Source organism: Lissotriton helveticus, chromosome 10, assembly GCF_964261635.1.
Source record: "Lissotriton helveticus chromosome 10, aLisHel1.1, whole genome shotgun sequence".
Lineage (NCBI taxonomy): Eukaryota > Metazoa > Chordata > Amphibia > Caudata > Salamandridae > Lissotriton > Lissotriton helveticus.
Genome location: NC_136071.1, coordinates 252,517,002 through 252,540,730, shown reverse-complemented (window position 1 = coordinate 252,540,730; position 23,729 = coordinate 252,517,002). Strand labels below are relative to the sequence as shown.

Genomic DNA, 23,729 nt, shown 5'->3' with positions numbered 1-23,729 from the left:
TTCCTAGCTCTTCATAGGATTTCTCTATGATTCTGGGAAGTTCAAATGGCTGTTCTGCTATATCTGTTTCTTTCCATTTCTGGAGGAAAGTTATATCCTCCATTGCCAATTGAACCAACTCTCTATATGCCTGTGTTAATTCTTTCATTTTACCTAAGAGTTCTTCGCTTGACATTTTATTAATGTCAGGATGTGGTGTGTGGCTGGCTAGAACCGGCCACGTTGCTCCTGGTCTACCTAGTGGACCGAGCCTGGTGATGTGATTATTATGTTTTAGGGCGCCTTTAAACCAGAGCAGGTGCTCTTGGTATTTTAATGGGATTTCCACCTCCTCGAAAGGAGTGTACTCATCCGGAGGTTCCTCTATTTTGTAATAGTGGAATTCATGTGTGACAGCGTTTGCTGCTGGAAAGTTTATCCATGAATAGAATACCTCTGTCTGCCGATATTCATGTCCCTCAATTACGAATATGACTGTACCACCTCTCGATAATAGTCCATTTTCTATAAGTTTAAGAGTTATAGTTTTTCTTATGTTGACTGGAATGAGTATAGCATTCGGTTCATTTTCATTAAACCCTGTAACATTGAAACCCGGTTGATTTGCATCTACTGCAGTTTCACCGGTTCCGTTGCTGTCGCCGTTATTTGACATTGTTTTAATGAAAGTTTGCAGAGCAGGTTTCCAAGGAAACAAAGATTAGGTGCACAATATTTTGGAACACTGTATCCTTCAACGTTGAATAAACCAAAAACTATACATAGAAATCTCTTCCTACTAAGTTCCGGCGGATTTTAACCTTTTACCCATTTCAGACGTCTTTTAGAGTATTTACGGGAAAAAGGGACTGTGTGAAAAAGCACGACTGAGTTACTCTAACGTCTGGCGTTAGATTTATCGCCTTACCAAACGTTGGGCGCCTATATTCCCAATAGGCTCTGCGCATTGGAATAATATATTCAGCAGTGTAGACGTAGGACTGAGGTTAACTAGGTCTCTACTGACTATATTAGACTTAAGTTTTGCCAGCTAGCTTAGAGGTCACTAGAAACTTTCTCGAATAAGCGAGGAGGAGTTTAACCTCCCTGGATAGACAAGAAGGGATTAGCTTCTGACAACCATAAAACATGACAACTTTGTTCTCCCTGAATAAGAGTATATCTCTAGAGTCGTGTGAAAACAAAAGACAGCTATTTCACTCAGTCAAATGTGCGTACTTAGTTTCACCAGAATGCAGAGAAAAGAGAGACGGGCGTTTTCAATAAAAGGTATTATTTATTGAGCAGTCTTCTTCCTCATGCAAGAGAAATGAATTGCCACGATTGTAATGCTCATGGTAAAGTAAAGTGCGTACAGTAAAAGTAGGATTATAAAATAATACTGTAAAAGCATTGATATGGTTTCTGAGCCATATGATACTTTAAAATAGATAAAATATATACATACATATATACATTGACTAATCGTACTCAACTGGTGCTTCTAAATACGCCTACCCCAGTGTACCTGACCTAAGCCTAATACGTGGGAAGGAGTAAGTAAGTAGCAGTTTAAGTTAAATTTGTTTTGCCAAGAATCTGACTCAAGAATTCTCTTCAAGGGTTTAGTCAGTTTCGTACCTGGGTAAATAGAAAGCAGGAGGGCTGGTATCTCTCTCTCAGGACTCGATATCCCAGTCACCCGCAAGGGTAGGCTGGAAACGCTGGAGCTGGATTTTCTCGGCAGGAGAAAAGACAGCGTCTTTCTCAGCGCGTCAAAAGGGAGGGGCAGCGTCCGTGGGCTCTCGCATCAGCTGGGCTCTCGGGCAAGTAGATAGCTGCTCCAGAATCACCACCGTGTGTTTGCTTAAGGCAACGTTGGTATATTTATACCTGAAAGGTGCCGGGTTTGACGTAAGGTTGGACATAAGACGTCAATAAAGAGGTCACTAGGAACTGGCCGTTCTTACAGTGCTTTACAGGAGTTCTAGGACTAAATCCAAATAAAGGCAAGGGGGATTTCCAAGGTTGCTGGAGGCTTGGTTTTGTTTAGAGAACTCGGTGTGCTTTCTAGGGGGCTGGAGGAGTAGTCTTGCTTAATGTGACAGCATGCGCTACGACTGAATTATGAATAGGGTTTTTATGCCGTTGTATGGATACTATTGATTTATAACCGGACAAGGGCATAAAATAGAAATATCGATTCAGGTCCCTAGATAAACACAGTACACCTTAAGTTATTAAGGAAGAAGAGAAATGGCTACTAAAAAAAGATTAAGCGCACTAAAGCAGACTTCTTCAGCCAACAACTAGACCAAGCTAGAAATCGGCCCAAAAAACTGAGTTAATCAAATCTCAATCTAAGGAAGCACCTCAACGGCTACAAGACGCAGTCAGATCCCATCCCACCTGTGAAGAATTTTCCGCCTTCTTCAATCAGAAGACTGATAACATCGAGAAGGATCTTTTAAATGTTCTGTTATTGTACTCGGGCCCACATTCGCAAACATCACTACAAACTTCCCCACTCCTAAGCCCCTCAAAGCTGGACCTTAAGAACGAAGCAGCCTGGTCATCTTTCGATACCTACACTGAAGAGGCTTTGGGCATAATTCTCAATGCCCTGAAACCTTCCAACCACCTCAGCGATCCACTCCCTGCTAACGCTGTTAAAGACCTAACCCCTTGGCTTCTACCCCTATGGACCAAAATCATCAATAGCTCACTGCAGCAAGACCGCATCCCAGACTCCCTCAAGGTCGGACAGGTCTCACCCATCCTAAAGAAACCAACTGCGGACCCCTTGGACCTTAACAACTATCGTCCTATATCCAATATTCCTACCTTGGCCAAATTACTTGAAAAATGTGTACACCACCAACTGACTAAACATAATGATCACTTTGACCTCCTTAACAATCACCAATCCGGCTTCAGAGCTGGTCATAGCACTGAATCAGCCATGACGCACATTATCGACGATGCGTTACAAATCCTTGACCAGAACGGATCATGCTTACTCATCCTACTAGACCTTTCTTCAGCCTTTAATACGGTCAAACATGAGAATCTACTAGATCTTCTCAAACTTAGAATGGGTCTTTCAGGGTCAGTGTTAAATTGGTTTACTTCTTTTCTCCATAATCGAACACAAAAATTCTTGGTTAACAACACCCTATCCAAACCAGTACCAGTAAGGTTAGGAGTCCCGCAAAGGTACTCATTATCCCCGACACTGTTCAATCTGTTCATGGAACCCCTCACCGAAATTCTACAGGCCTCCAACTTGCAATACCATATTACGATGACGATACACAGCTGTATCACACGATTAACACTCTAGAAGACATTAAACGGCTTAACACCAAACTCCCGATCACACAGACATGGCTGGCAGAAAACCATCTCAAACTGAATGCTCAAAAAACCGAATTTCTCCTTATTACTTCACCTGCCAAAATTCACTCTATGCATGACTTGATCCAACATCTCACTGCACTCAACGTCCAACCCACCATTGTTGACTCTGCGAAATCGTTGGGAATAACTCTAGATAACAATCTCAACATGCCAAAAACACATTAGCAACGCCCCAAATGGAGCATATTTCCAGATAAACACTCTTAGGAAGTTGAAACCCTTCCTGGTAGTCAATGACTACAAGCGGGCTGTACAAGCGCTAGTTATACCTCGTGTGGACTATGAAAGTGCATCTTTATGTGACCTTCCAAAAGCATCGACAGCTCTCCTTAGAGCCTCACTAAACGCAGCTGCGAGACTCATCACTGGCTCGAAAAGAAGCTCCCACATTTCCGCGGACTTAAAATCCCTGAATTGGCTCCCGTTGGAATCTAGAATTTATCTTAAAATTGCGTGCATGACACAAGGCCTTACACGACAATACACCCAGCTACCTAGCAGAGAATTTGTCAATCTCAGGCAGATCAAGGTCCTCAAGGAGTGCAGACAACCGATTATTGAAACCTCAAAGATTCAACAAGAAGAAGACATATAAACGAACCTTCTCAGGAATGGCGCCAAGGATTTGGAATAGTCTTCCAACAGAAACCAGATTGAATGCCTCCACCGTCTCTTTCAAAAAGGAAGTTAAAGCGATTCCCATGGCAAAATTCACCTGATTACAGACAAAGTAACGCTGAAGATGCATTAGCATCCATTCTAGTATTTCACGCTCATGTTTAAGACCCAACTTAACATTGTGTCACAGGTTTCTGCCCAGATTGGTATCATATTGATGCTCATGTTATGTATGCCACGTTTATTGTCTAGTATGCTATGCATGACTTCCCCTTCATTTATTGTTATGTATATCTTGCGTTGGTTATTGGACAACGCTCTGATATCCGCAAGGATCTTTTCCGCGCTATATAAAACCTTCAAAATAAATAAATAAAAATAAATAAATGAAAGCAACAGGCTGATCAAGGCCATCTTTGTTGGTCTGGGATAGGACCGCTCCTATCCCATGCTTAGAGCCATCATCTGCACTTTGAACTGCTTAGAATAATCTGTGGAGCTTTTAGAATGAGTGATACACTCATTGCTTCGTTCAGAGTGTCAAAAGCATTTTGACAGCTCACTGTCCACCTCCTTTGGCAACTTCTTGGAGGTCAGTTCTGTGAGCAGTGCAACAATGGTACATTACCCCTTCACAAACCTTCTGTAGTACCCAGTCAAGTCAAGGAATACCCAGAACTTGAATCTGGGCAGGTAGAGCTACCCAGTCCACAAATGTCTGGATCTTGGATAGTAAGGGTTGAACTTGGCTTCCACCTACAAAGTGGCCCAAGTATACAACAGAGCCTTGCCCTATCTGTCACTTGCTTGCCTTGATAATGAGGCCTGCACTCTACTAAACCTTAAGGACCTTTCCAAGGTGGATTAGATGATCCTGTTAAGTGGAGCTAAAGGCAGGAATATCTAGATATGTTGCACTGAATGCCTTCAACCCAGCGAAGACTTTATTCCCAACCTTTGGAATGTGGCAGGGGTATTCTTTAGTCCAAATGGCATTACTGTGAATTGATAATGTATATCTGGGCTCAAGGATGATGGATAATGATTTTTCTTTTGCTGCTGGGATCAGACCAATCTGTCAGTACCCAGATGTCAAATCAAAAGTACTGAGAAACTTGGCTGTCCCTTGCCTGTCAATAAATTCATTAGCCAATGGTATAGAGTGTGCATATGTCTTAGTGAGAGAATTGAAACCTCTATCATCAACACAAAACCTCATCTCTGGGTTAGCAACTTTGAATTGAGACTTGGGGATTAAGACCACTTGGCTAGCCTCGGGACTTTCAGAGGGTTCAATCACCCCTAGCTTCAGCCTCTTGCTCCCTTCAGCCCTGATGCTTTCCATTACTTGGTAGACTGTCAGTTTGATTTTTGACAGGCAGGCTGTCACCAGTGTCCATAACATGGGTAAACCCGCTAGTCTGATATGAAGTAAATGGAAAGAACCCAGCATACTGCTCCAGGACTTGCCTGCAGTCAGCTTGCTGTTGGGCAGAGAGGGTGTCTTAGACGATACCTCCAACAACTGACCCATCTTTAGGGCTGTGGCAGAGAAGGTCAGGGAGATGCTCACTCTATTATTCCTGATTCTCATCTGTGACCATCAGCATGGCCACATCAGTCCTGTCATGAAAAGGCTTTAGGCGGTTCACATGGATGACCCTGTGAGGGCTCCGGCTAGTGCCTAGGTCAACTAAGTTGGTGACTTCACCTTTCCTTTTAATGATAGGGTAGGGACCACTTCATTTGTCCTGGAGGGCCCTGATGCCACAGGCTCCAGTGCCCATATCTTCGGTCCTGGTTGAAACTCCATCACCAGGCTTGGGTGGCGCCTAAAAGGATCTGCGCACGTCTCTTCTGGCGCGGAGCTGGACGACCCCGCGCGGAGCTGGACGATGCCACCTAAGACATTGTTGGGAACATTTTGGTTCCCCCGGCCTGTGTCTGAATCAGAGTCAAACAGGGCCTCCCAACCTCTGATAGTACAGATGTCAAAAAAGAGGGTAGGAAAGCAATTTATTCTAGTTGGTTGCGCCTTGGTGATTTTGTGGCACAATATCAGTCTCCAGTGGGTTAATTATGGTTCGCGCTTGGAGAGGGGTGTTAGGATCAGATCCGGCACAATGTCACTAGTATTGGCTTAAGCATGGGGTGAGAGCAGAAGTCTGGACCAACCCCTGAAGGGGGCTGGAAGCAGGCTTGGTGGCATCAGTTGGTGCTGGGGTTGGGCCTGCCAGTCAAAGTGCGACTGGGTCCCCTGTGGTTTTGTAGGGCTTGAAGGTGCTCCAGAGGGAGCAGGTAAAGTCTTGCATATTTGTAGTGTGATCTTTTTGAAGTGCTTCTGCTCCGAGGACAACAGCAACCCAGGAAATTAAGAATGCGTCCAGATCATCCACTGAATTGGCCTTTAAGTATGAGGACAACAGGGAAGAAGGGTCCTAACGAGTACCGGCGGCATAGCTTCTTGCCTGATTGGCAAGAGGGGGTGAAATCCTTCTTCCACTTGTGAGGCACTTTGGACTTTGACTTACCTGACGACTCGGAGTAGGAACAAGATCTGTGAAAGACCACCCCCTGATATCTGGCAGGGCATAGTAACCTGTGTCCAGGTGGAATCAATATGTATTCTATCGACATAAATACAGGTAACTAAGGACCTATCATAGCAAAGCTTTGCCTTTCCTTCCTCCAGCATTTCACTTTGGGAGTGGCAATTACATTTCATCACCTTTTTAATGCGCATTGGAGCACAAATGACGGAGCCTTTACCTAGAAATACCCTTGTATTATGATGGGTACACTGGCCTAAATCTTCCATCTCCCCCTTATCACTGGACAACCCAATGCAGACATTCTTCCTAAAGCCCTATATCAAAAACCCTTTGGAGACCTTCTATTACTTAGCTGAATATACCATAATCTTTGATTCATACTTCAATAATAGCCGTGAGAATGTCTGAGGGATGAAACATGTTGTCAGTAAAGATGTTGGATTATCCAATGTCTAGTATATATAGACAATGAACATTTTGATATAAAACTTAAAATCATATGCACAAATTACTCATTGATCCGATGCAACAATACTTTCCAATGCGGAAAAGAACATTAATTTTCACAGCAGGGCATTCCTTCTAATACTATCTGCAGTTTTGCACTGAAAGATTGCTTTACTGGATAGTGGCCTACCAATTTAGGTCAAAAAATGCCTGGCAGGTACTGAACAAGTGGTTGCTAGAGCAAGACGCTACGTGCACAGTTGTACACTGATTTACATAATCTGAGACTCCTATCTGTAGTATAATTTTTGGAATGCTCACCTCTCAGAACAAGACATTACATCTGAGCAAAAAGAAACAAATTCTAACATTTTCAGAAAAGAAGATTCAACCTTTTCCACATTACTCCAAGCAGGAACCTCAAAAGAATACCTCCACTTTACTATATAAATAGCCTTACCTTGCAACATCAACGTTATGAGCATGTGTTTCTTCTTCGAGGCCCATTGCTGCATCTCTTAAATAGGCTTGAAGAGAATCAACAAGGGTCTGGAGAGGGACTCCATCAGTTGTTTGCTCAATTAGGTTGTCCAGTTCATTAAGCATGCTTTCTAGGGTGTACTCTCCTTTCATTAAGCATCGTAGAGCCTCAGGAAAAATGATCTGTCGGAAGTTCGAATTCAATTCCTATATATGGAATAAACTCAAATTAAGATCCAAATAAAACGGCAGAAAATACAGAAAAGATCAGCAAGCTACTTAAATGTAAAATTTTCATACACCAAATCTAAATAAAACTACCACGATCCCAAAATCTTGCTCTCAAACTTTTTTTGTTGATTGCTTAAGGATGAGAAACTCAGCCTTGGATGACACTGGCAAACTCAGCACTAAACACAGCTGTATGTTTGGTTACATTTGTTCATGTCTACCAGATTTAGAGTGGAGGTACAGGTATTTAGGTTGGTAATTATTGATTTTTTCCATGCAATATGTCTTTGAATCAACTCATTAATTAAATATTAAATAAAGAATGAAATAAAGTAGCACTCCAAGGCAGGAAGAAGGCCAATTCATAGAAACAAAAATACAAACATTTTGGAAAAAATGTATCCATAACATTCAATCCATAATGATTCAAATATTTGTTTGTTCGAACTGGTAGGTAATCGCTATTCCTCCAGATTCAAACCGCTACAGCTGTATGTGAATTCCATTTCTGGAAGTATACACTAAAAAAAAATTTGAATAATTCAACGCTTTTTGAAACACTTTTTTTTTTAAAAACACTTTTCTTTTGCCAATTTGATCCATTGTAAACCGTATTTAATTACATAAAATCTTCAATATTCTTACAGATGTAATTTGGTTAACCAATGGGTTTTATTCTGATTTACATTGCAGTCCCCTGACGAAGGGTGCAACTCCCCAAAATGCATTGGGTTTATATATGAAGGGTTCCCAAGGATGTAAAATGAATTCTAACATGTTACAGAATAAGGCCTGGATGGGCATTTCTGCTGCATTAAAAGTGTGGAATTATATTACCTCTGTAAGAACATTGAAGATTTTACGTAATTAAATACGGATTATAATGGGTCAAATTGGCTTAAAAAAGTGTTTCAAAAAGCATTAAAAAAAATAGTTCAAATTGGTTTTTCAGTGTAAACGTCCTGAAATGGAATTCACATATAGCTGTAGCGGCTTGAATCTGGAGGAATAGCGATTACCTACCAGTTTGAAGAGTGAATTTTCGGCTGTGCTACCAGGACAGAGCACGGGGCAAGCCAGCACACTACATTTTCAAAGCCTTTGAGCAGCGGTTGAATCAAGATTAAAAGATAAAAAAATGCATAAAATGGAGCGCATGCCATCACCATCTTTGTATATTTCAAATATTGGTTTGCCAGTCAGAGTAATTCATCAAATGCAATGAGAGAAGGGAAAAAGTGTAGAAATACCGCTCAGACTTTCCAGTAGAGCCGCAAATGTGTATGAGCTGCCACTTCATCGATAGGGACGGGCAGCATCTCAAGAGCTTTCACAACAAGAGCTACAACCTGTACTCGGGGTCAGAATTTGGAATACTACAGAAGTCAGAAGGTGAGATGAAAGCTCATGCCTTCCCAACCAGGAGACATAAGAAATATACTTTGGGATGGAAGTTAAATGTCATGGGTTCTGGGAGAAATAAGTTCCTAAAAGCCCCAGCACTGGGAGCTATGCAGTTGACAATGTATCACCTCTTCAGTTAAGTCATTAGGAGCATATACAGATATATTCAGGGGTGTCTAAATCACGGTGAAAACAAATATAGATTTTTTTCAAAGGGCAGTTTTTTTTGCCAAAGGTTAATTCTGAAGTAGACCTATTTCAGCTGTGCAGTTGTGACTTGGATAAAAATGAAGATATATATCATGATGGCCTTGAAATAATAATTGATTTCAAAGATTACAATGCAACAGAATTCCAAAGGCCTGGGATACAATGCCCCAAATGGTAACCAGCATTTACTAATCCGTTATCATCGGTATAAGGATGAGTAATTTTGACCCCCAGGATCATAGGGGTATTTATCAGAATCCGTATGGAATAAGAAAACAAGTTACTTAACCGCATGCGTGCGGGCGGAATTCAGCTGGCACGCTGAGAATTTGTAAACCCCTTTATTCATGACGAGCTGGGCTCGTCATGAGCGTGCGAGGAGGCTACCTCATGACGAGCCCAGCTCGTCATGAGCGTCGAAGGGGTTAAAGTTACTTATCTCTAACTGTAGTTCTCCAGTATTGGAAGCTTTCATAGATTCACATGGCTGAATCATTCCCATTCGTCGAGACGGGAGTCTCTGGTACACTAAACAAGCATTTGCAATGCAATGGGTCTCGCATTAGGAAAGTTTGAGCTATTGGTATTGTAAATGGCAAAGTTTTTATTTATGTGTTTTTTTTTAAATAGCTAAATTAATAGCTTTGTCATTTACAATGCCAATAGTTATAACTTTCGCAAATGTGATACCTATAGCATTTGTAATGCAATATGTTTTGTATTTACATAACTTACATGGCATCCCAGAAGCGGAACCGCGCAACGCCGCCGGCCTGCGACCAGGAAGTCAGGCAGGCCGGGCAGGACAACTGGAAACAGGAAGTAGGAGGGCGGGAGCCTACCCCGCCTCCCACGGAAGAGCCGGAAGAGCCGCGATTGTTTGCATCACCGGAGCAGGCAGGAGCCTACCCTGCGCCCCGGTGCCGAAGAAGGGAGGAAGAGCCCTGCTGCCGGTGAGTGGGGCTTCGCTTTGTGGCTGGCCTGCGAGGGCGGGGGGGCATGTGTGTGCGCGCGCGCGGCGGGCTGTGTATGTGTGTGAGCGTGCGTGCGTCTTGGAGTCTGTGTGTATGCGTGTGTGACTGGGCGGGGAGGAGGAGGGGGTTGCCTGTCTGGGTGCCTGCGTGTCTGTGTAAGTGTAAGTGCGTGTGCGCGCGCGTGTGTGTGTGTCTGTCTGTGTGCATGCATGCGCGTTAGACTGGGAGTATGGGAGGGCGGCGCAGGACGGAACGTGCGCGTTCGCGCACACGAATCCAGGAAGAAAAGCTCGTGCACCCTCTTGTCCTCCTTCCCCCCAGACTGATCACTATACGTCTCCAGCTGGACAAATGCATCCTTGCGGATGCATTGCCAGCGAGACCCAAAAAGGAATTTCCAAAAGGGTGAGGGGACGTGGGGAGGAAAGCTAACAGCGTTGTTAATAGAGCCCTGTCTACACAGGGCCAGCTTCAAGTGCATTGTAAACAGGACAAGGACACTGACACGGGCCAATGTTTCGTACAAGTATTCTTGAGGTGCTGTTTCTGCATCCTCATTTCAGAAACGGTTTACATGCACTGATTACCGTGTTACAGAACCTAGGTGACATGGCATGTCCCCTTCACTCGCCAGCAAAGCATCACTGCTTAAGACATCACAGACCGCAGCGGACTACTGCAAACCCCCCTGCCAGACACATTTAGGCAACAGCAGATCATTCACCGAGTACGAGGTGCCTCCTCACACTGCCTGATCAGAAAGGAGCAATGCATCGCTAAACAAAAGATAGAGCCGCCCAAGTACCATCACAATGTACTGTTCCATGCTAGCAGGCACATCTCACGTCCTTTCACCGAGGGAAGCGAGCCCTCTGATGGCACAAGCATAGGGGTCGGATTCGACTAATCACCTTCAGGGCATGCCCAGGCACTCGGGGAGCATACTCAACAAGTGCAGGCGCTGGCTGGCACGCCACTTGGTCAGGGCGGCTCCTGCTGCAGAGAAGGCCGGGGACGAAGCAGCTCCCCGCCAAGAACAATCCTCGTCTATGCTTCACGTGATCCGTCCGCCATCAGCACCCCGGACACCGGAAGGGGCACTCTCCGAGCAGGAACCGGGCATTCCTCCGCAGCAGTCGCTGCCAAAACAATGAGATGCGACGAGCCCAGAAATGCTGCTGCCTGCTAACCCCACCCTCCACCTCCTCTCCTCCAGGGCTGCGCCCAGCATCCTGCGCTTACTGGGCGGGGAAGGGCAGAGCCAGGGTCCATCGGGAGCGCTATCTGCACTCCGTGAGCTTCCTTGCTTCATAGGCGCTAGAGACTCCGAGCGATGACATGAATATCTCACCCCCTCGCCATCAATGGGGCTCTCTTACCGAGCAACGCCGAGCTGTCAATGTCGTTAAACATGCAACAATAGGACAGCATTTCCGTTTATCAGATCCACGCATAACCAAAAGCAGGCATAGAAAGGACCAGCCAGAGTCCGCATCAATGAAAGGAGACGAGCATATGTATTGTGGCAGCCTCCACCCCTCCCTCCTGCACACGATCAGACAGTGAGGGCGCACACGGGCGTGCCATGAACAGCACCCCGTTTATTTACTAACAGCCAGCTAGGATAAAAACACCTGACAATCTGGTGGCAAGAGGCCCTGTGTAACAGCTGCGGGAAGGGTACTCTCCTCGGGATTGAAAGCGGCAGTCATATCAGAGAGTGAACAAAAAGGAGCCCCTCCTCGGTGCCACGGCTGGTGGCGCTGACAGCAGACCCTGCCCGGGGTGGAAGAGGTGGCAGTCCCCTTGAGCCGCAGCCTCCGGCAGGCGAGCAATCGGTGGACACAACAGATCTGAAGGGCCGTAAGAAGCTAACCAGGGACCCAAGCACACACCTCGGGCGTATTATTTTTTATATGAATTCCAAAATATCCTAGGCCAGCATTCAATGAAAGAACAATGCCGCCAACAGCCACTTCCAACGGCACCGCGCACGAGCCACCGAAGCAAAAAATTATTCCGTGACGCGCACAGTCATACCTTTGAAGTGCGCAGATCAAAACATTTCGCAAGTAATAAGATATTGCTCAGATGGATTTCTGTAAAAACTTAAAAAACACTTTGCAAAGTATAACGTTAATTGCAGCATGGTTTGTCTCGAGCTAAAAACTCACCGCCGCAGCCCGGCTTGTACAGGAAGCCAGGCAACCTGTGTTGGGACGGGGGCGGGGCCGCAAAAAAGACAGGAAGCAGACGGGAGCATACCCCGCGCTCCTGTGCTGAAGCGCTCCTGTGCCCGTCAGCCGGAAGATTGCCGGAAGATTTGCGTGTCAGCTAGCGGGGCTCCCGTGCTCGTGGAGAGCCCCGCCTGCTGCTGAGGATGACCCGCTGCCTGCCGCTGCCTGCCGAAGGAGAGAGGGACACACGAAAAGAACTCGGTGAGTGGGGTCTGAGGGAGAGGGAGGGGACATGTGCGCGCGCGTGTGTGTGCGTGTGCGAGTGTGTCTGTGTGTGTGTTTGTGCCTGTGTGTGCGCGTGTGTCTGTGTGTATGTATGCATGCATGCATGCGTGTGTAAAAAGATCCGATGACTGGTGGGGGGATGTAACGTGAAAGTAAGCAGCGCGCTTGTGGTGTCTGGCTGTGTGCGCACGCGTGGACGGAGGAGACGTGCGCGTTCGCGCACACGAATCCAGCCTGAAAAAGCTTGTGCACCCTCTGGTCCATCCTTCCCCCCAGACTGATCGCTATTGGTCTCCAGCTGGACAAATGCATCCTTGCGGATGCATTGCCAGCGAGACCCAAAAAGCAATGCTTAGTTGTATAGCAAACTGAAAAGAGGCCTAGGCCAATTTCCCTTTTGCAACCCATAAACTTTATGTAAAAGACCAAACTTTTCCCTGAACCAATCAGAGCTCCTCACCCTCTAGAACCCTCCTGAGAGAACCTTTTGCTCCTCAGATTTTCGCGCACTCGTGCCATAAACACTCTTTGTGCTAAATCCAAGGTGAGCATCTCAGGGGAGGAGGGTGGGTAGCATGTGAATCAATGAAAGTTTCCAATACTGGAGAACTACAGTTACAGGTAAGTAACTTGTTTTCTTACTCCAGTATTGGAGCTTTCATAGATTCACATGCCTGAATCAGAATAGCGAGCAGTAGTATAAAGCACATATTTTTTTTAATTTTTTTTCTAGTATAGTTACTTAAGACAATCTTTCTATACCTATTCAATTTAGAATCTTGCATATTAATCTTGCAATCACTCTTACCAAACAATGCAATAAAGCAGTGGAGGTGGACACTGCTCTCGTTGAATGGGCACAAACTTGTGCGTTCAGAGGCTTTCCAGCAGCTTGATGACAATATACTATCGCATTGGAAATCCATCTGGTAATTCCACATTTTGATAAAGGGAAGCCCTTCCTGGGTGTGCTAAAAGCGACAAAAAGTTGTGAAGACTTGCGGAAGGGTCTAGTCTTTTGTAAATAGAATTTGCGACATCGCTGGACGTCCAGCGAATGTAGAACTATTTCCGCCGCTGTTGTTGGTTGAGGAAAGAAACGTTTTAGGACTAGTGTCTCATTCAAATGAAAGTCAGTTGGTACCTTCGGAATAAACTTCGGATTAGTCCTGAGAATCATTCTGTCCTCCTAAAATTGCATGAAAGGGTCTTGAATTGTGAGAGCCTGTAATTCCCCCACTCTCCTGGCCGAAGTGAGCGCGATGAGAAGCGCCACCTTCCACCATAGGAATTTGAGATCTGCCCTGTGTATTGGCTCGAAGGGCTGCTTCATTAATTGTTGAAGAACTATGTTCAAATGCCAGAGAGGTGGTGGAGGCTTTCTTGGAGGGAAAAACTCTGAACAATCCCTTTATGAAGTGTTTAATGATTCTCGCAGACCATAGAGACGGTGCAGAGGAGGTTCTTCTGTAGCGTGATATTGCAGCTAAATGTACCTTTATAGTTGCATGAGCCAAACCGGACTTAGCTAAAAGCAAAATGTATGGAATAATCTCATGAGGTGCCGAATTCAGAGGATGAATGTTACATCTTTGGCACCACAGAATCTTTTCCATTTCATTCTGTAGGTTTTGTTCATACTATCCACTCTGGCCTTTGAAAGGATGTCTCTGCATTCCTCTGAGATCTTTAGATGTTGAAACTCACAGTGCCCAGGAGCCAGGCTGCTAAGCACAATGATTTCAGGTCCGGATGGAGCACTTGTCCCTGGGACATCGTCAGAAGCTATGGTATTGGCTGCAGGCGTATTGGATGGACTTCCGACAGCAGCAGAAGCTCAGTGAACCAGTGTTGTCTGGGCCACCATGGGGCTATTAGGATCATCCTGCACGGCTCCTTCTTGATCTTCACAAGAACTCGTGGTAGTAGGGGAATTGGAGGAAAGGCATAGGCAAAGACGCCTGACCATGCCATAAAAAACGCATTCCCCCAAGATCCCCGTTGGGGAAGCCAGCTTGCGAAGATCCGGCATTTTCTGTTCTCCGCTTTTGCGAATAGGTCTACTGTCGGTTCTCCCCATCTTTGAAAGATGTTGTCTAGAATCCCTTGGTCGATCTCCCACTCGTGGCAGGTGGATTTGAGCCTGCTGAGTATCTGCTTTGACGTTTTGGTCCCCTGGGAGATGTTCTGCTGATGTATATCTCGTGCCCATTCCCATATCTTCTGGGCCTCCTGAGACAGGGAGAGTGATCTTGTTCCTCCCTGCTTGTTTAAGAGGTGCATTGCTGTTGTGTTGTCCATTCTTATTAACACAGGTGATCTTTTCCTTGGTAGGAAAGCCAGCAACGCCAAGCGGACGGCTCTGAGTTCTAGTAAGTTGATGTGTAGTTGTTGCTCGTGCAACTTCCAGCGGCCGCTGACTTGGAGGTCTTTAAGGAATACTCCCCATCCATCTAAGGACGCATCCGTAGTAACTATCAGGGGAGCTAGATCTGTAAGGAATGAAAGAACCTGCGAGACGTTCCGCTTTTGGGTCCACCATCTCGCCGCTTGAACCATGACCGGCGTCACTTCTACTATGTCCTCCATTGTAGATCTAGTTGCTCTTGCAACGGACGCATCCTTAACCTGCAGCAAGGTAAGCGGGGAATGTAAGATGACATCGTTCCCAGCAATGACTTGTACTTGCGTACTGAAAGACACTTTCTTTTGGTAAAGTCTTGGAAAAGAGATATAATTCGCAGTTGCCTTTCTTTGGAGGGGAACACCTGGTTTCTCTCTGTATCCAGAATTGCTCCCAAGAAAGTGATGTTTCTTGGTCGTTGAAGGGATGATGTTTCCTCGTTTAAAGTCAGACCTAACCTGGCACACAACTCCACGCAAGCCGCTGTTGACGATCGGGCTAATGCTGCTGATGGTGCCTTGACCAACCAGTCGTCAAGGTAAGGAAATACCTGGTGTTTGTTTCCTTAGAACAGCAGCCACTGGAGCCAGGCATTTCGTAAAAAATATTGGGGCTGATTTCAGGCCAAACGGCAGTACTTTGAATTGGTAATGTTCTCCAGCTACCATGAACCGAAGGTACTGCTTGTGGGAAGGATGGATGGGGATGTGAAAGTACGCATCCTGTAGGTTTAATGTGGTCACATGATCTCCTGGGTCTAAAAGTAGAAGGATGTCCTGAAGAGAAACCATTCTGAAAGATTGCTTCTTGAGATAGGTGTTTAGGGATCTGAGGTCTAGAATAGGACGCCATTGAAGAATGTTTTTCTTGACTAGAAAAAAATCGGGAGTAAAACCCCCTTCCCCTCTGGGAGTTCGGCACCGGTTCTATTGCTCCCTTTCGGAGCATTGTCCGAATCTCTCTTCGCATCTGATGTAAGTGCTTGACCTCTTGTTGTTTCGGCGGCGTACAAGGGGGCGTTTGTAAAAGTTCTAGAGTGTGACCGAATTGAATTATGTTGAGGACCCATTGGTCCATAGTTATTTATTGCCAATTTTGGAAATAATAAGCAATCTTTCCACCTAGGGGAACATGTGACATCTGAGGAGTCGGTGTAGCCGGATATTGAAGGTTGTCATTGTCGTCGGGTGTCGTCTTTCCCCCGACGACCTCCTTTACCTCTAGGAGTAGATCTTGTGGAGCCTCCTGACTGGCGCTGCGTATACTGCTGACGGTAGGGCTGAGATGAGGTGAGGTAAAATGAATATCGTCCTTGCTGGTATCCTCCTCTGTAAGACGACTGGCCTCTACCCTTAGAGCCTCGAAAAGGAACTTTCCTATATTGTAGTGTTCCTAATGATTTTGCTGTATCAGTATCTTTTTTCTTACTCTACAGTGCCTCATCTATATGTTTGCCAAACAAATCCTCTCCATTGAAACGAAGGTCCAAGATCTTATTTTGGACCTCCGGTCTAAACGCTGTTGACCTTAACCATCCTTGCTTGCGTAGTACTGCTGCTCCTCCCAAAGATCTGAAAGCTGTGGTCGCTATGTCCATAGCGCAATCTATGACTTCAGCCAAAGTCCTCTTCCCCTCTTGCAGAATCTTCCCGGCCTCCTGTATATCCGTCTCTGGTATGCGGTCTATGTAAGGCGAAAGGTCGCACCACATCTGCCTATCGTACCTGCCCAGAATGGCCAGGGCATTCGCAGCTCTCACTAGAAGGGCAGACATTAGGAAAACCTCTTCCCCGCATTGTCCAATATTCTACCCTCTCTGTCCGGTGGCGTCGTAATAGGAGCCAATGGATTTCTTGATTTCTGCTGAGCCGCTTGGGTAATAACGGAGTCCGGCTTGGGGTGGCCTAAAAGACAAGCTGGAGCATCGGAAAGCGCTTTAAACTTCTTGTCCAGTCTGACGAGTACTGGAGTCACCGTTGCCGGTGTCTCCATGACTTTCAGGCCTTCTTCCCATAAATGACTGACAATCGGTAAGGACCGAACTGTCTTACGATAAGGTTCCTTGAAGTCATACAAGAAACATTCAGCTTTATCCGTTGACATGGTGAGTGCGAATCTGTTTGTGACTCTCTCCATCAGGTTATGAAAACCACTGATGTCCTCAGGTGGAGAATCAACAGGCTTCGGTGAAGGCGACGGAATGAGATAATCGTCCCACTCTCTGCTAGGGTCCGTAATCTCTCCCTCTTCTTGCTCATCATCCGTGGTCCCTGGTTCCTGTTGGGATCTCGGTGGTGGAGATCTAGGCAGGGGCTCTGGTAAGATCTCTCGCCTACGCACTGGCGTACTTTGTACAGAGCATGGTTGAGGTGTAGCCACTGGAAATTCCTTAGAGGTATGAGGTACAGGATATCTCTTTATTATCCTCAAGCATTAACTACAGATCTTTTAACAAAGAAGATGGAACACTCGTCATCTCTTCCCGATACTCTTGGCGGTATTGTTGCAAGGGACGATCTTAAAATTCTTCATATTCGTCCTCTGAGTCACCTTCTTGGTACTTCAAGTGCAACTGCGACAGGCTACTAGCGTAACCAAAAGGACCGCCATCATCTTCCCCTTCTTCTGATTCTCCTCCTCCAACAAGTGAGATGGTACCAGAGGCGTCACACCTTACTTGGAGAGGTAAGTTCGAGTAATTGTCCTCTTCCTGGCCAAAAACCGCTTTTCTGGGGTTTTTCCCTCATCGACGAGCCTGTCGACGAGATCGCCGTCGAAACCGCCGACAATATCATCGTCCTCGACTCTACTGTCATCGTCGTCGTGATCGTAGCCGTAGTCGCCATCGTCGTCACAGATCTCGGCGTCGACACTGTCGTCGACGGTGGTACTGTCGATGGCGATAAAGCCTTTGAAGTAACTTTTACCTCAGATTTCGTCATCAACGACATCATTTTCTTCATCGATGATCCCGTCAACAATGCAGATTTTCCATACCTTTCTTCAGGAGGTGTGGAGGCCGGCTTCTTGACTGAAAGCTTGACCTTAGGGAGTGTTTTTGAGGGCTCTGAGCTTGCCGTCTTTGCATGTTTAACTCCCGAAGCATGAGACTTGCTCTCCTTTTCCTTGCTTGAAGGAGAATTAGAGGGACTGCGTCCAGAAGACCCCGGGGTGGGCTTTTTAAGGGCCTTCTCAGGGCTTTCCCCTGAGGTATGAGTCCGAGGAGATCTACTTCTTTATTGAGATCTCCTATAAGATGAAGACTTCGCCTCACTGTCACTAGACATGACTTCCTTCCTGGCTTTTGAAGCCATAGTCAAAGCCTTCCTTCACGATTCCTCAAAGTTTTATTGGAAAAGGTACTACATACCTTGCAATCCTTTCCCTGATGGTCTGTATAAAGGCAGTAGATGCAATCCTTATAAGGGTCATCTGTATAGAGCCTTTTCTTTGAACATGTGGCACAGGCTCTAAATAAACCTTTTTTCCTCCTTGTCAGCCATTGTAAAAGAAGGAGAAATAGTATGGAGTAATCCAAATAATGAAATCTAAATAAGAAGAAACTCTCAAATCCAATCCAGATTGAGTAGAACTGAAGAGTTTGAGCAGAGCTCAAAGGGGACTCCCTAGCACAACGTGCAGTAGAAAATCTGAGGGGCAAAAGGTTCTCTCAGGAAGGTTTTAGAGGGTGAGGAGCTCGGATTGGTTCAGGGAAAAGTTTGGGTTATGGGTTGTGGGTTGCAAAAGGGAAATGGGCCTAGGCCTCTTTTCAGTTTGCTATACTACTAAGCATTGCTTTTTTATGAACCGGAGACTCTTGACGACGGGAAATGATTCAGGAATGTGAATCTATGAAAGCTCCAATACTGGAGTAACCTATGTAGTGTGTGGGCCATTCCATGAGCAATGGGCAGTGTATTGGAGTAAGATGGGATATTCAAAGGCTGCAGCTCAACTGGACAGGGGTATGGAATTGGTTGAAGTAGCGCCGATTCGTACTCAGTGTAGGAACGTGCCACTTTTTTACATGGGCACCTCCACTTTCTGCTCACTTTTACTGGTGTTGTTGACTGGTAGTGCACTAGGTCCCTGCTAACCAGTGCTAGTGCTCTTTCCTTTAAAACTAAGCAAATGTTCAAATGTATCCCATTGGCAAGGACCTTAGCACTGCTGTAAGTCCCAAGTAAATGGAATGTGGGTACCTAGGGCATGGGTATTAAAGAGGGTCTCTAAGGGCTGCAACATGTATTATGCCACCCTAAGGAACCCACACACAAATTGCATGCTGACTGCCATTGTAGGATGAATGAAATGGTGAAACACTCAGTGTTTGCCATGCCCCTATACACTGCAGTACTATATGTAAGTCACCCCTACAGCAGGCCTTAGAGCCCTACGGCAGGGTGCATTATATTACACGTGAGGGCACATCTTCATGATCAGATGTGTCCCTGTAATGGCTAGGTCCATTGCTGACACTGCAAGTGAACAGGAAGCCATCCTAAAGGTATGTACTGGGCACTCTGGTCATTTCGAGTTGCCCAGTTACATAATGGCTTCACTGAAAATACGGATGTTTGGTATCAAAACATTTTTTCTTGAGAAATCCATACTGATGGCATCAGACTTATTAAGATATGCACCCAGAGGGCACCTTAAAGGTGCCCCCGTAGCCCTACTAGCCACTTTGTTCATTTGGCTGACTGGAATTGTCCAGCCTGCCACCACAGATGAGTTTCTGACCTCCTACAGGTGAGACCCTGAGTTCTAGGAGGCCAGGAACAATACCTATCTGGCAAAAGGTGATCACACCTCCTCCTGCAGGATGGCTAGCAGATCAGCATCTCGAGGCCAGAGGCTTCAGAGTTACTACACGCAACTCTGACTTACCCCCAGACCTGGGGTACGTCACCCCCTAACCTGAGGCACAATTGCACCAGAGCAGGTGGGAGATCAGATATTCAGGAGGCATGTCTCATTTCCAGGCTTGTCACACCCCTAAAGTGGGCTACATGAAGTGGACAGTAGAGCAGGGTTTCGCCATCTTGAATTTGGTGAAAATAGGGGGTGTAGTCACCTCAGTGGTAAGTAGACTTTTGGCTACTACCATATACTCCCCTAAATTTAGATTTTAGGCCCCCCTGATACTAGAGAGAGAGAGGTTTGTCTACCTGGGAACAGGACAAAGAAGAGCCATCACTGCCAGACCTGACAATCAACACTGAACTTGGTGCCAAACCCTGCCTAGCTGCTGGCACTTCGACAATTGCAAAGGCCCAAACTCGTCCACAAGCTGTGAATCCTCCCAAACAGTTGGAGGACTGACCAGCGCTTCAACAACCATTTAGCATCTACTTTGGGGTGGAAAAGCCATCCCCATGCATTTGCAGGCCCCAACCGCACTTGTTGGTACATCGTTTTGCTGGCCATCAGACCCAACAGTAGAAACATCATGCCAGAAAAATGTTTTTGTAGTTTCAGGAGGTCAGTCCAGTCTCTCCACTGAGTTACAAGATGCTAGACCATCAGGAGCACCCCTACACGAATACCCTGGGTACCATAGCACTTCCAGCAACCAAGGATTGTTAAGTGTCCAGCCAGGACATCACCACCGTCAAAGCTGACCTGCACAAAGAGGTACATCAGGATCGATGAGGTTCACACCTAGAGTGGCCCTGCTGTCTTAACCCCTGTGAGAAAGTGCCATCTTTCTTGCATTTGTATGCCCCCACTTTTTTCTGACTGCTGATGTGCCTTGACTGAGTGTGCCCTGGGCTCCTGCCAACCAGGTACCCAGGGCCTGTGTTCCTTCCCTAAAAAACTGTGTTGAAGCAGAACCCAATTGGCATCTCACAACTATCAGCCCCTAGTAAATGGTACCCTAGGTACCCAGGGCATGGTGACCAAAGATCCCTAAGGGCTGCGGAACTTATTGTGCCACCCTTAGGGGCCCTGTACCTTGGTACCCACACACTGCCTTTTCAGGGTGAGTGCCTAGGTACAGAACTAAACAAAGAGTCGACATGGCTCACATCCCTGTGTGCCATGCCCACAAACCCACTGCCCTGACATTCATCAGTCACCCCTCTAGCTGGGTGCCCTATGCCAGTGGTGTGGGCCCAGGTGCATGGGCCTGTGCCCCTACAGTACCCAGGGCCATTCCTGGGCACTGTAAGTGCAGTGATGCCATTAAGAGTATACGGTGCTGGGAGGATGTCATTACGAACTCCACAGCACCATAATGGCTACACTCTCAGCACATTAAACCCGCACTGATGCCAGTGTGAGAGTTATTGTAAAATGCACCAGAGGGCATCTTAGAGATGCCCCCCTGAAAACCTAACCTACAATCCACGTCTGGCTGAGTGGCTGCAGAGGCTGCCACACAGCAGTCATGTTGCTGGACCCCTGGGTAGGAGAGCCCCCGCTCTCCTGGGCCTGCAACAATGCACATCCTGGGCGAGGTGCTAGGTCTCCTCCCCCAGGATGGGCAGGAGGAAGCTCCAAAGGCATGCCGCCTCTGTGAGCTTCTCCAGACCATTAGCTATACCCAGCAACCAGCCCCCACCAGTCCTGCCCCCCACTCTGGAGGGAAGACTGGCGGGAAAAACTAAGTCAGGAAGGGGGGTGTCGCAGCCTGTGCCAACCCCACCCCTCAGGTGGGGGAGATTAGGTGAAGCACGACCCCGGGCTCCAGCCATCTTGAAGATGGGGAGCCCTGCCCAATCACAGCTAGGCTCCAGCACCCCTCCCACAGGAGAGGAGTAGGCTAGGGGGTGTACTCACCCCAGGGCAGGGACCCATTGGTCCCTCTCCTTGCCATGCCTGTAACGCCCCTAAATTCAGTATTTAGGGGCTCCCTGAACCTTCCTTCTTCAGATCCCGATACGAAAAGAAGATCAAGAAGAAGAAGACCCGCCGTGCAGCTGCTAACAGGACTACAACAACTGACTTGGCCCCAACTCTACCAGCCTGTCGATCATGAAACCTGCTCCTGCCTAATCCCGGCGACTCGTGCGGACAGCAACCTTGGGACACTCAGAGGACCTGCCTGCCTTGACCCTCTTAAAGACTGGGACTCCCATCAGCAGAGGCTCTGCTGCAACAACCCACCTGGTGTCAGCCAGGAAGCTCCGGACCAGCCCACTCTGCACCCGCCGGGCCGGGCCCAAACCGAACCAAGACCACTAGGACGTCCCCCTGGCGACTGGGACCCGAAGTCCAGTGCCCAAAGACCCTCCTCGACGAACCAGACGATGCCTGCAGATTCAGAACCAGGGGCCACCCCAACCGCGACCAGCTGAGGTTACGCTTTTCCGACACCCAACCCCTGCACCCGGCGCCCTACAGCCCCCGTACCTCCCTTTGGGGTACCTACCTGTGCTCCAACATCTCAACTTACCTTTCGAAGTGCTGGTCGCCCCTGGAGAGTCTCTGTCCCTGAGCCTGCAGTCTTTGTTCTTTTTTTACCTTCCCCATTGGATAACATTGAGCCCACAACGGCTCAAAAGCACCCTGCACCCAGCCGCCCGAGTGCCGCTGGCTGTGCCACCTTTGTCCTATCCTACTTCCCCCCTTGCCCTGAGCCAGTGACCAGGAGCCCAGCTCCCACAGCCGTGTGGCCTGCTAGCCAGCAGCCACCAACCGAAGGCGCCCTTTCCCTCATTGGATATCATTGGGCCCAACTACCTCTGCACCCGGCCAGCCCTGTGTTGCTGTGGCTGAAACAACTGTACCTACCTGACCTTGGGGGACCCCTGAGTCAATGCCCAGAACCATAACTTCACCAGCCAAGTACTCACCTGGAAACCGGTAACTCACTTACCTGCCATTGGATAACATTGACCAATTTTGACTCGAAAATGTTATAAGTGCGAAGTTTTGAAAACTGGAAATATTCATATAAAATCAGCCGAATTCCGAAGTACTCACCTGTGATCAGGTGAGAAGCCAGCACTGTACCTTTCAGCCCAGTACTGAACTGCAAAAGTAATCCTTACCGGGTTTGCTAGTAATCTGTATTTTTTCCATAGGAACCCATTGTCTGCTTTTCTATGAAATTTCTTCTAAGTGTCTACTTTTGAAAACTTGAAATATTCTTAAAAAACCATACGAAATACTGAAACGCAATTACCTGCCTGTATTAAGTTAAGACCCCGGTGCTGGCCCTAGGAGACCAGTGCTGGATTACAAAAGTAATGTGATCGTACTTTACCCGCAACTTGAATTGTCTCCCATTGAAAAACATTGTCAGATTTACATTAAAAGTTTCTACGTGTTAACTTTTAAAACAGCTTTATATTCATGAAAATTCATTACAGTAACTAAAACGTTTTTGCTAATCTTGTTTCAGCTTAGACCCCAGGACTGAATCTAGGATTTAGACCGGGAACTACTAAAGTAATCTACACTGTAATTAACTGTACTTTTATGATAATATTCCATTGAGCTCAATGCTAAAGTGCGTCTAGACTTGTGTTGCCTTCAGCAACCCCTGTACCTATTGTGTTCACATACCTTATTGCTTCCTTGCAAAGTAATTACATGA

At 46.6% G+C, this 23,729-nt stretch overlaps 1 protein-coding gene across 1 annotated transcript in view; it reads right to left on the bottom strand.

Annotated features, from left to right (window-relative positions):
• Nucleotides 1-23,729, bottom strand: part of SMG1 (SMG1 nonsense mediated mRNA decay associated PI3K related kinase) — a 1,634,890-nt gene that overhangs the window by 365,516 nt on the left and 1,245,645 nt on the right. Inside the window, exon 51 of the mRNA XM_078665250.1 lies at nucleotides 7,477-7,703. Coding sequence (XP_078521376.1) covers nucleotides 7,477-7,703 — 227 coding nt within the window. The remainder of the gene's footprint in view (nucleotides 1-7,476; nucleotides 7,704-23,729) is intronic.